Source organism: Ictidomys tridecemlineatus, chromosome 12 (genome assembly GCF_052094955.1).
Source record: "Ictidomys tridecemlineatus isolate mIctTri1 chromosome 12, mIctTri1.hap1, whole genome shotgun sequence".
Taxonomy (NCBI): domain Eukaryota; kingdom Metazoa; phylum Chordata; class Mammalia; order Rodentia; family Sciuridae; genus Ictidomys; species Ictidomys tridecemlineatus.
In genome coordinates, this window is record NC_135488.1 from 2,809,773 (window position 1) to 2,823,606 (window position 13,834).

The 13,834-nt window shown below is 36.2% G+C and overlaps 1 protein-coding gene across 1 annotated transcript in view; it reads left to right on the plus strand.

The window, feature by feature from the left end:
- The window catches only part of LOC110599493 (uncharacterized), a 28,864-nt gene extending 16,886 nt beyond the window's left edge, over nucleotides 1-11,978 (plus strand). Inside the window, exons 4-5 of the mRNA XM_078027993.1 lie at nucleotides 1,915-2,041; nucleotides 3,779-11,978. Coding sequence (XP_077884119.1) covers nucleotides 1,915-2,041; nucleotides 3,779-5,760 — 2,109 coding nt within the window. The 3' untranslated portion in view covers nucleotides 5,761-11,978. The remainder of the gene's footprint in view (nucleotides 1-1,914; nucleotides 2,042-3,778) is intronic.
- The last annotated feature ends 1,856 nt before the right edge of the window (nucleotides 11,979-13,834 follow it).

Genomic DNA, 13,834 nt, shown 5'->3' on the forward strand with positions numbered 1-13,834 from the left:
CTTTGGTGAACGTAGCCTTTGGCTTTTGATTACCAGGGTTATTGGCTTTGTTACTGAAAATTCTGAAGCAGACCACAGTCCTATAGGCTTTCATTTTATTCTGCCTTCAGCTTACAGACATACCTCCTTGCATTTTCAATGAAAGAAGTGCCTGAAAATTATAAAGTGTACCTCAAGATGAATTTGAATAACAGGGAGAAAATAAAGAGTATAAAAGACCCAGTAACTGTGGCTCTTATTTTATTCTCTATTGTTAAAAGTGTGTATCTCAATAGTGTCTTTTAAAAGAGCATCCTCCCAAATTGATTTGTTTTACCAAATGGAAGATATGACTTATTCTTATTTGGATGAAAAATTGTCTGTTGTTTCCATGTATAAAGTTAACATTTTTATGTGTGCATATATAGTCTGCTCCTATGTGTGCTATGTGGCATATATACTCTGCTGCAACCAACACTGCAGATGGATGGGTAACCAACACAGATGGTGAGCTAGTCTGGAAAATTAATTAGAAAGTACAGAAATGAGAAAAAATTTATTTACTAAAAGCAGGGGCATGGCAAAATGATTGAGCTGTGATGGAGATTTGATCTAACAAAAGATGGAGTCCAGGCAGTAGTTTATATGGATAGGTACACCAAAGGAATTCAGTGAGATGAACTTCTTCAGGAACATGGGATGAAGATGCAAAAACAACTTTTGGGGGGCTTAGCAGATTACGCCCACCTCCTCTCTACCTTTGGGTGGCTGTGTTTAAATCTAGGGCTGTCCAAGCCAAGGCAGGGTGTGCATAGGTGGAATTTTACCTCCAGATTTTCAAAAAGCAAACTCCTTGCCTTGTGATAGCTCAAACAAACCCATAATTTATACATGTCTTCCAACATGTATAAGTTAAATATCATTTCATCAATCTGCTTTTGTTTCTTCTTAACATGTTTCCATTAGTCTTCTCATTTATAATCACTACTTGCTCTGAAATTTTTCTAAAAATTCACACTTTAAATCAACTTTTTAATGAATTTGTTTTAGTTGTTAATGGATCTGTATTTTATTTATTTATATGTGTTGCTGAGAATCAAACAGTGCCTCACACATGCTAGGCAAGCGCTGTATAGTGAGCCACAATTCCAGACCTTAAATTGACTTTAATGCTCTCCTTTTTTTCTGAATTACAGGTCAAATAAACTTGGGTAAAAATTAGGTCTTTTACTGGGTGTTTGACTAAATGTCATAAAAATGAATATTGTTACTGCTGTCACATTCTTTTGGATTTCTGAAAAAAGACATGAAAAAGACATGAAAAGTACATAAATCCTTTGAAATATTTGAACTCCAATTCATCAAGGGTTTTTTTTTTTTTTTTCCTACACTGGTCTACTTCATTGTTGTGCAGGAGTATTTCTTGGCCCACTGGCACTAGGATTACCAGGTTGGAATTACTGCTACATATTCAGAAAACCAGGTCTCATCCCAGAACTACTGAGCAAGAGTCTACATTTTAGTAAATCTCTGATTCATGGTTTTGATTAAAAATTTGAGAATCATCTTTTTTACTCACTATAACTTTTTTGTCTTAGAAATAGAAAATTTGTTTTATGATATTAGAGTTGCAATTAAAGTGTATATTTCTGTATTGATGCCTTAATTTTACATTCTACTTCATAAAGGTGACATTTAAATATATATGTGTGTATACACACACACACACATATTATGTATATATGACTCAACACTCTTTCTTCAGAATTATAGAGAATATCACTGTTACAAAGTATTTTCTTGAATAATTAAAATTTACTCACCTACTTGAAAACCACTTCTACTAACTCTGATTTTTATCTTCTTTCAACTTAAAAGCTCCCTGTTAATGATATTTTGGTCAATGTACTATCAATTTACCTATTTTTATTTCAGGAATCATTGGCATTCAGGGACGTGGCCATTGATTTCTCTGAAGAGGAATGGAAATGCCTGGAGCCTGCTCAGCAGAATTTATATAGAGATGTAATGTTAGAGAACTACAGAAACCTGATCTTCCTGGGTGAGCAGCGCTTCCCTTCAGAATTCATCATTAATCAGAATTCTTAATTCCTTCCCATGCAGAATATCTTTGGGAAGCTTCTGCTCTTCTTGAATGAGTTTCAGATTTTTGCTTTCAAGTAAAAGGATTAGGCAGGTTTTTTTCCTCTTTTTTTTTCCAGAGAAGAAAATATTACTTTCATTACTTTTAGTCCTTAATGTCTCCCTTTCTTCAGGTGTTATATACCCTTTTCTTTAGATTGGTAGTACTTACAGTAATTTTGTGATACCAAATGATGTGACCTACACATTAAAGTCCAATTTCTTTTCTTTACAGTACAAGAATGGAGGCATCAGTAGTCACAGGAAGAATCCCCAAAATAGTCATTTTATTTTCCAATGAACACATCTTATTGTCTCTAAACCATATTTGCACACCTTGCTCTGGAGCAAAGGAGAGAGCCCTGAGCCATGTTCCTAGGTAGATAGAAATTCATGAATCAGAGGACACAGTTGAAAGGTCCAAAAAGTTCAAGGAGGAAGCCAAACTTCCAAATGTTGGTAGAGAAGTTGTCATTTTCAATTGCTAGTGTTTTGTTTTGTTTCTTTGGTTAAGCCAAGTATCTCTTTTTGTACTATAGTATTTTTGATTTGTCCATATAAAAAACAGCCAATGGTAGACTATTAATCATTTTGGAAAAAAAACATGGAAGTTATTAATGAATTCAAAAAGAGGTAAGCACACTGATACATGCTTGCAATCTTAGATAATGGAGAGGATTTGCAAGTGGATTTTGTTTAATGCCTGTTATGGCAAATTTTTAACACCATGTCTCAAACAATTTATGGCATTGCTAAGTTGCTGAATGTGGCTTTGAACTTGAGATCCTCCTTCCTCTGCCTCCCAACTATTGGGGATTTCAGGCCTGTACCACCACATTAGCTAATATACTCTAGATGAATGCTAATAGAATGAATACAATTTTTTAAGCACTAAAATGATAATTACATTAAAACAGTGTAGTTGTTAATTAGGTATATTTAGTCATTTCATTATTTATTTATATTTTATATTTTATTCATATTTTAAAGTATGCTTAGCAAATGAAATATAATTTGTCAATGAAACAAATCAGTAAATAATTCAAAATTATAAAAATTTAAAACCAAGTTATCTGTCTTGATTGTTATTTAGTGATTTTATTCATGTAATATTGATATTAGCCGTGTGTGTGTGTGTGTTTATTTTTCTCATTAAAAAGATTTATCCCTATTTCTCATTAGAGATCATAAGCCCTTAAACCCTGTTGAATATCTGTATTATTGTCATCCAAAATCTATTTTATTCAAGTCTGTTTCCTGATCGACAGGAAGTAATTTTCAGACAGTTCCCCCCAAAGCCGGAAATGTTACCATTATACATTTTCTATTAGGTAGAATTGAGGTTGATTTGTGCACAGTGCTATATTGTGGAGGAGGAAGGTCTGGTGGATAAAAGTAACACACTTTCCTTTCCTCTGCTCTACTGCCTCCTTAATAATATATTCATTGTAGATATTGTGAATACTTTGGGTAATTCTCAGAAAGAAATTTTGTCTGTCAATTGTTATTTAGTTTATATATTTATGGAGGCTTGTTGGCCTATGATATACTGTTTTGCTACCCTGCTGGTGTCCTGTAATTTCATGTTATATTTGTTAAGTATATTCCCAGTCTAATATGTAAAATAATTCCTATTTTTATTCTTTTATTCTTTCAGCCATGAACTCTCAGTATACCCAGAAAATTTCACCTGAGTCTTGCATAAAACTTTTTTTTAAAAAAGTGATAAAGAGAAGATATAGAAATTGTGACCTTGACCATTTACAACAAAAGAAAGTACAGGACAGTGTAGGTGAGAATGAAGATTGGAAATCCTATTATAAAGGACGAGACAAATCAGTAGTGCATGTCCATAATGAAAATTTTGTCAGCAGACCTGAAGAACATTTAATACCTCAGAAAAGTATTCCATATATAACTGAAGGACAAGTTTCTAAAAATGATCATTTTGAAAGTTTCTTTAAAAACTGTCCATTGTTCAGCAATGAACAAAAAATTCTTTCTTGTTCCCAATCATACACTTTTAATTGTTGTGGGAAAGCCCCTGTGTCCTCATTGCTTAATCAAAATTCAGATACAGAGTTCTGGAAATTATGGAACACACATAATGAAACAAGCAACACCTCTAACCAGGTTTCTACTCTTACCAAACACCAGAGAATTCATACTAGAAAGCATCTCTACAAATGTGAAGAAAGTGGCAAAGGTTTTAATAAAAGTTCACAGCTTAATCAACACCATACAATTCATACTGGAGAGGAGCTCTACAAATGTAAAGAATGTGGCAAAGGTTTCACTCAGAAAGGAAGTCTTACTCAACACCAGCGAGTTCATACAGGAGAGAAGCCCTACAAATGTGAAGAATGTGGGAAAGCTTTTACTCAGAGAGGAAGCCTTACTCAACACCAGAGGATTCATACTGGAGAGAAGCCCTACAAATGTGATGTATGTGGCAAATGTTTTACTAAAAGAAGTTACCTTACTCATCACCACAGGATTCATACTGGAGAGAAGCCCTACAAATGTAATGAGTGTGGCAAAGCTTTTAATAAAAGAGATCAACTTAGAATGCACCATAGAATTCATAGTGGAGAGAGACCCTACAGTTGTGAAACATGTGGCAAAGGTTTTACTCAAAGATCATGCCTTACTCAACACCAGAGAATTCATAGGAGAGAGAAGCCCTACAATTGTGAAACATGTGGAAAAGGTTTTGCTCAAAGATGTTACCTTGCTCAACACCAGAAAATTCACAGTATAGAGAAGCTCTACAAATGTAATGAATGTGGGAAAGGCTTTACTCATAAAGGGAGCTTTACTGAACACCAGCGGATTCATACAGGAGAGAAGCCCTTCAAATGTGAAGAATGTGGGAAAGGTTTTACTCATAGAGGAAGCCTTCTTCAACACCAGAGAATTCATACTGGAATAAAGCCCTACAAATGTGATGTATGTGGCAAATGTTTTACTAACAGAAATTATCTTCCTCAACACCAGAGGACTCATACTGGAGAGAAGCCCTACCAATGTAATGAGTGTGGCAAAGCTTTTAATAAAAGAGATCAACTTACAAAACACCAGAGAATTCATAGTGGAGAGAAGCCCTACAGTTGTGAAACATGTGGCAAAGGTTTTATTCAAAGAGCAAAGCTTATTCTACACCAGAGAATTCACAGTGGAGAGGAACTCCACAAATGTAATGAATGTGGGAAAGGCTTTAATCTAAGAGCATGGCTTACTCAACACCAGAAAATTCATACTGCGCCCTACAAATGTGATGTATGTGGCAAATGCTTTACTTATAGATATTACCTTGCTCAACACCAGAGGATGCATACTGGAGAGAAGCCCTATAAATGTGAAGAATGTGGGAAATGTTTTATTATGAGAGCACATCTTACTCAACACCAGATAATTCATACTGGAGAGAAGCGCTACAAATGTGAGGAATGTGGGAAATGTTTTACTATGAGAGCACACCTTACTCGACACCAGATAATTCATACTGGAGAGAACCCTACAAATGTGAAGAATGTGGCAAAGGTTACTCTCATAGACAGTACATTATTTGACACCAGAGAATTCATAATGGAGAAAAGCCCTATGAATGTGAAGAATGTGGGAAATGTTTTACTATGAGAGCACACCTTACTCAACATCAGATAATTCATACTGGAAAGAAGCCCTACAAATGTGAAGCAAGTGGCAAAGGTTTTACTCAAAGAGCATGCCTTCTTCAACACCAGGGAATTCATACCTGAAAGTATTGCTACAAAAGTAAAGAATGTGGCAAAGCTTTTAATCAGAAACCATGCTGTACTCAATACCAGAGAATTCATAACTGGGAGAGGTAATTCAAATGTACATTCTGTTGCAGACCTTTTAGGAATTGATCAAACATTACTAATCACTGGAGAATTCATAGTGCATAAAACCCCTAAACAATGTGAATACTGTGCCCAAGTCTTTACTCAAATTTCATATTTAACATTAGAAACCAGATACCTATAGGGAAGGTAGAAAGACATCTCCCTGAAATATATGCCTTAAATAATAGCAAAATATCTATAAGGAAGAAATCATGCTAGAAATATAAAAAAAATATATAAAAAAGCCCTCTTCTGTATTCCATTTTATTATGTATGTAAGAAATGAGGAATTGCCTTTAACTTTTGCTTGAAGTTTATTAAAATCCTTAGCTGATGTGGCAAACAAAGAAATTCTCATAAATATCATAGAATTGTGTAGAAAACTTGTCTCTGGACAGATAGGAATTTATTAAAAATCAAAGAATACTCAGTATCCTCACTTTTGAAAACTAGAGAAAAAAACAGTTCTAACATAGATCATTTCACGAGAAGAAAACCTGTTCCTGAGAGTTGTTAATCTATATTTTTGAGACTTTGTGGTGTATTTGAAATACCTGATTAATATTTTGTATACAATATGTTAATGTGTTAACAGTGTTATGTGTTGAATCATGATACTATCTCACTGGTATCACAGTGCCTCTTTACTAAGGGTTCTACATAGCAGATAGTAAAAACATACTAAAATACCACCATTAATTTTTTAGAAACATCAACTCACTCAGAAAATAGTGTTCCCATAAGTCAGACCTTTATCCACCTGTTTATCATTAAGGAAACATTAAAACAGTTATAGATAACATATAAGTACATGAAAATAAACACCAAATTTTACTCTCTTGAATTAGTACTTTAAAATTTTACTGTGTAAGTTCTGGACATGGTGGTATATTACTTTAATTCTAACAACTTAAGAGGCAGAGACAGGAGGATCCCAGGTTCAAAGTCAGCCTCCACAAATGAATGAGGCCCCACACAACTTAGACCCTGTCTCAAGATAAAAAGGCACTGGGGATGTGGCCCAGTGTTTAAGCACTCCTGAATTCAATCCTTTGTACTCCCCCCTCCTTTTTTTCCCCTATAGAATGACTTTACTCCTGAGGGCCTTGCAATTTGAGGGAGCAACACAACTTCTCAACACAGGGATTTTGACTATCTTAGAAACCAAGAGCCACCAGTGCATATTTTGTGAAAAGGAGGGTCATTGCAGAGAGATTCCCAATAGTTACCCAGGAAGCAACATGTTCAGCTGAACACTGACCCATTCTGGCTCCTGGCATGTCTGATAGAAAACAACAAAAAAACTGAAGAATCCAAGCATTTCCTTATGAAGTCTCTAGATAATTACCCACTGAGGAGACTTCAGTCATGTCAAAAAATTAAAAAAATATATTTTTGCCCAATATCAAATGCCTATTTGGTTTTGGACAACCAGTAGAAAATTTAACCAGAAACAAGTGTTCAATTATGAGGGTAAAAAAAAAGAGCCATACTTATGGAGCATTTAAACCTTCAAAATAATTTATAATATGATATATCTTTTGACTTTAGCTATCTTTTATTCTACTCTATAATTTACAATGGTTATTATACTTTTGGGATCAGAGGAATTATAATAAATGGCACAGGCTCCCTAAGCTTATTTAGCACATATTCTTTCTGAGATATTCCAAATCATATCTGTCATAAATTTTCCCTGTTTAACAGGACTGGAGCACATGCCACCACATATAGAAAGACAAAGTCCCTATTCAAATGAGCCACTGCAGGTTCTATTCAAGTCCCGATTAAAAGCTAAACACAAAAATGGAAAAAAAAATTGTGGTTGTATTACTCTTTGGGTCAATGGAACACCCACAAAAATTCGTCTTATATAAATTAATTGGGATTAAAAGTACTTCAAGGGAATGATAATTTTTATGCATAAGGAACAGAAGCAGTATGTGAGAGAGATCTTGGTTTTCATATTCTGCCACAGTCACCATCCATTCTTCATACTAGGTTTATGGATGTATCTTTTCTGCATGTCTACATCCTATTTCATCTCACATAAAAGGCTGCTTTGGTTCTGACAAGTCATTTAAAGGGTTCTTAAGGCAAGTTAAACTGAAATTGGGAGTGACTTGGGAGATCCTGAATTTTTTAAAAAGTAATTTTAGATGTAGTTGGACACAATGCCTTTGTTTTATTTATTTATTGTTATGTGGTGGTAAGGTTTGAACCCAGTGCCTCACTGGGCAAGCACTCTACCACTGATCTACAAACTCAGCCATGTTACTGCATTTTTAAATATTTTTCAATTTACAGGTAAGAAATGTAACAAGTTCAAGGGAAGTTTCAATACATGTATTATTATATAATACAATTAGTAATTCACAAAACTTTTCCCTCAAATATTTTGCATCATTATGGGGAAAACATTGAGTGTTTCTTCTCATCTTTGAATGCACTATACATTAATATAGTCACCCAACTGTGTAATTGGACCATACAAACCCAGAACTTATTTTTTCCATGAAATTGTTTATGAACCCATCTTTTTTCAACCCATAACCAGAGTGGGACCCATGAATCAATTTCATACATTTTATACAAAAGATCAGTCACTGCAGATGGCTTCCTCTTTCTTCCGTTGGCATGTGTTCCTCTCCTAGGCACCATGGCATATGTGCCCATTCATCAGCAAGTCACCACAGTATGGTTGACATGGGAAGTTCATATTCCTTTTTTAAAATTGAGATGGATGTGGTGTTTCATTTACTTGCCCCACTATAATTGTGTAGTATAACATGAGCCACTAACTTCCTAAAACACACACACTCACTAGCACATTATATTTACATCTCCCCTTAATTTTCCTTGTTTTCATGGAGGAGATTCAGTTTCCCAAATGAACTAGAAAATAACTGTTTCAAAATGGTAAGTCTTGAGTCCAGTTATCTGTGAGAATCATTCACCTTGAATAGAAAAGGGGTACTGCTAAACAGGTGGGACAGGAGGTCAAGTGCAATTAAGTGTGATTAACCTATCTCTATTTTACCTAGAGTGACAGAGAATATTAGTGGTAATTTTTAAGACCTAGTGTGAAACAGTATTACAATAAAAAGCACTTTATTTTTTACTATTGGGAATTGGATCCAGTGCTATTATACCACTGAGCAATATATTTACTCTTCGGGTTTTTTTTTTCTTTTTTCTTTCTTTCTTTCTTTCTTTTTTTTTTTTTTTGAGAAAGTCTTGCTAAGTTGCTGAGGCTGGCCTCAGAATTGCACTTCTTCTGTCTCAGCCTCCTGAGTCACTGCATGTGTCACTGTGCCTTAAAAAACAAACAAACAAAAAACTACCCACACAGACCTTAAATCTTCAGGAAAAGTTTTTTTTTTTTTTAAGTACATATGAATGACCACAAACCCAATGAGTTTTAGAATACCCTTAACAACTACCTCATGTTTGCCTGTTGTCAAAATGAAATGGATTATAGTCAAAGTAAAACCATCAACTAATTATTTAAATGTTTCTTTGGGGCGGGGATTGAGGATTAAACCAAGACGTGCTTAACAGCAGAGCTGCATCTCCAGCCCATTCTTATGTTTTATTTTGTTTAGACACAGTTTTGTTGAGTTGCTCAGGGACCTGGTAAGTTGCCGAGGCTTGTTTTGAATTCAGGATCCTTCTGCCTCAGCCTCCGGAGCCACTGGGACTGCAGGTGTGTGCCATTGTGCCCAGCTTAAATGATTTTAAGGGAGTTTTACATTAGCCTTCCATAGCTCAGTAGGGAGAGCAGAGGACTTCAGGTGTTTGCGGACATCTGCAGGTTGCTATCCCAAATGTCACCCCAATGTGAATGGTTCTACTCTCTGGGTCTGTACTCAACACTCTTAAGGAAACTTGGAGAAGTGTGAGCACTCTTATTTGAGTATATGCATGACTTGTACAGCATCCTCAGGCTGGATAAATGAATGTGGATAGTGGATTTCTCAGAGCCAATAAAATACATGAAGCTGGGTGTGGTGGTGCATGCCTGTAATCCCAGTGGGATGGGAGGCTGACAGGAGGATCACAAGTTCAAAGCCAGCCTCAGCAATGGCACAGCACTAAGCAACTCAGTGAGACCCTGTCTCTAAATAAAATACAGCTAACTGCAAGATAATCTCAGGGAATTTTGGAAGGAAAGTGGGAGCCAAGGAGTTATTGGCCTGTGCAGGCTTGTGGTCTACCTCCCTTATACCCTGACTCTGCACATGTTCCTTCCCCACAGGAAGAGAGCAGCTCCAATACCCCTGACCCCAGGGAGGACAGCCCACACATCTACAGCTGCATGCTTGCATCAGCCACCCAGTTCCTGCTTTTTTTATTCTCCTGCCTTTTGCAGAAGTCTCTCCAGTTCCTGAAACCTTCCCAGCCTACCTGATCCTGGGGCCCAGCTGGAATGAGAGTGTTTCTGCTGGAGTCTTCCCTGCAGACACTTCTTTTCACCCCTCTGAACTCAGCTCTGCCATCACTGCAGTTTGTTAAGCAGCTTGAGTGTTCTAGGCCCAACGAGTCTACTTTGAGACTCAGTATAATTTCTTTTAAGATAATTTCAGCACTTCTCCAACAAGAGTATTATACTTCTGGGCTGGGGATGTAGCTCAAGCGGTAGTGAGCTCACCTGGCATGTGTGCGGCCCGGGTTCGATCCTCAGCACCACATACAAAGATGTTGTGTCCGACAAACACTAAAAAATATATATATATTTTAAATTCTCTCTCTCAAAAAAAAGAGTATTACATTTCTAAGCTCACTAAAGAGGTCTTCATTGTATCATGCAGATATGGTGATATAGTCAAGTGTTCTCAGATTTCGATTCTCCAGAAACCATGTTGGTGTTGGTTTCTGAAACAGTTTTGGCCTGTAGCCTGGGGTTTTGCATTTCTTAAATATATACAGGTGAGGTGTTTGTACCACTGATCAAAAAGTCATTGTGTGAACCCCTCGTCTCAGGCTTTAGCACAAGCAGGCTTCATTAAGAAACACTGAGTGGGACCCTAATCCTTGGTTCTGAGGCTGGAATTCAGTTTTCCAGGAGACATTATGCTGATCCATTGGATTGCGGGCCACTTCTAAAATCTTGTGAGTACTCAGCAAAATAAATAAGTAATAAATATATATCTAATAATTAGAATTTTCTTAAGATTTCCACCTTGAAGCCACTCTGATGTTTGTTTTACTAATAAAATGATGATCTTATTGATACTCTAGCAACACTTGGTGGCCATAAGGAAGTGAGGACTATGTCTGCATAAGATAGTAATCTGGGATAAAAGGAAGTTCTACTGAGTCTCGAAGTAGAAGGCTCATTAACCACTAGAATTCAGGAAATGCCCATGACCATTATTTGACATTAAAAACAAGCAATACCTAAGCAATCCAGGATTCCTCCTATTCCAGCATTCTTGCTCACATAACATGACACCCAGACAATGAGTAATCTGAAATGTCTGGTGTGAAATCACACAACTCTGCTCTGATTCCAGCTCTACATCATTCCTCACCTAATGTGTATCTATAAATAACACCCCAGATGAATGGTTTTTTGTATCTCCCTTAGAGATGTCCCACATTTGTCCTTGAATATGGATCTGCTTTCCTAAATAAATCTTTCCATGTCTCTGAGAAGTGCTGAAATTCTGTTCTGCCATGCACATCATTGTCCCACTTTTTCTAAGTTGATGTTTCTCTTTTTCTTTCTTCCTCCCTCCCTCCCTCCTCTCTCCCTCTCAGGAATCTTCTCCCATTCCATTATATCATATAGTAAGATTCATATGTCAGCACTGGAATTTGGGACATTTTTATAGTTTGGGGGAGATAACAACCAACTGTGAAAATAATTTTTTTTAAATAGACAAGGGACCAGGTTTGGTGGTACATGCCTGTAAGCTCAAGTATTTGGAGGCTGACTAAGAAGAATCTCAAGTTCAAGGCCAGACTCCACATTCTGCCTCAAAATTTAAAAATAAATAAATAAATAAAATAAACAGGATTGGTATTGTTGCTGGTTGGTCCAGGAATCTGGTGTTGCGTGTTGTAGCTCTTGAAGTCTTGAAGGAGAGTATTTCAAATGAGCCATAAAATGTAGTTGAAGTATAGCAAAGTTTATTAGGAAACAAACTTGTATCAAGAGGGAGCCAAGGGAAATGAGACATCTCTCTCACGTACCCTTTGCCCCCAAGATTCCTGGGGCATTATGGGGGTTTTCATATTTCTGCCTAACTTTTAACTGACAATAGGATTACATCAGAGTTTTAAATCCTTACTGCACATGGTTTTGCCCAAGCAAAATCCATGTGGGGAGGGAGATTTAACTATAATAAAAACTTGTATTATTAAAAGATTAAAATAATCTGCTAAAGATCTAAATGCAATGATTTGTCATCTTGGCCTGCACTGATGAGTTCTACTTGGAATTTTTTTTTTTTTTACAGATTTTATGCTCAGTAGCCTTAGCTTTAAGTATCCTGTTAATCTAAATCTTGAACTCTTTGGTCATTGTGAAGGTCACAATGTCCTCTTTCAGGGTAAGATGTTCTTATTGACTGAGAGCAGTCTGTGGACATGCATTCCTTGGCTCTGAGAGACCAACTAGAAGACAACAGGTGCACCATGTAGAAATGTAGCATCATATTCTTTTAAGCCAGAGCAGGCCCAGAATACCTTAGGTGAATTGTATCTTTTTAAAAAAGCATGTTGTGGGGGTGCAGCATCTCATTCCACCATCTTTTCTGACCTCATTGTAGGTCCAGCCTATAGATTTCAAATTCCCCTTTCTCTCACTCAGGTAAAAGAGTCCCACCAAGCTTCTCCTTTTGACTTCTGACTGACATCAGGATTGCATCAGACTCTCAAGTCCCCATGGAAAGGAGATTTTATTACTGTTGAACTAAACATCCAAGGTGATCCCAGGTCATTTTGACCCACATGATTGGTTCTAGTTGGAACTTGTTACACATTTTATTTTAGGGAGAATTACCCTATCTCCCTGAGTTCTGGAATCTGGTCTGTGAAAGTGTCATACTCCACCCCAGGTCACTTGTGTTCTTACTGGCAGGGAGGAGCTCTGTGAGGCTGTGTTTCTTCCACAGATAACATGTTGTTTGCTGAGGAATGTAATATGTTTTATTTACTTAAGCTGGGCAGGGCTGTAGGTAATTACTCTTTTAAATTTTATTTATTTTTATTTGTTTGAATTAATTATACATGATAGAAGAATGCATTTCAATTTATTTATGCAAATGAAACACAGATTTTTATTACCCTGTTGTACATTATGCAGAGTTGGGCCACATGTGCAGTCATACATTTACCTAGGGTAATGATTTGCATCTCATTCCACCATCTTTCCTGACCTCATGCTCCCTCCACTCTCCTCCTTCCCTTTGCCCAATCAAAGATCCTCCATTTACCCCAAGCCCCCCAATTATGGATCAGTATCCACTTATCAGAAAGAAACATCACAAAGAAATAAGTATCTGAAGTGTTGGATGTGTCAATTACCCTAATCTGATCATTAAACATTGTATACAAATATTGAAATGTCATATTCTACTCCAGAAATATATACAATTACCATGTATAAATTTTAAATAAATATTTTAAAAGTATAAATATTTAAGATGGTAGATGTATCAGTTACCCAGATATGATCATTATGTACTATACGCATGTATCAAAATATCACTCTATACTCTTCAATTATGTATTATTATGTGCAGATTAAAAATATTTTTAAGAAAAAAAGAAAAAAACATTTAGCATTTTTTTTTTTGGAGGGGATTGGTTTACTTCACTTAGCATGATATTCTCCA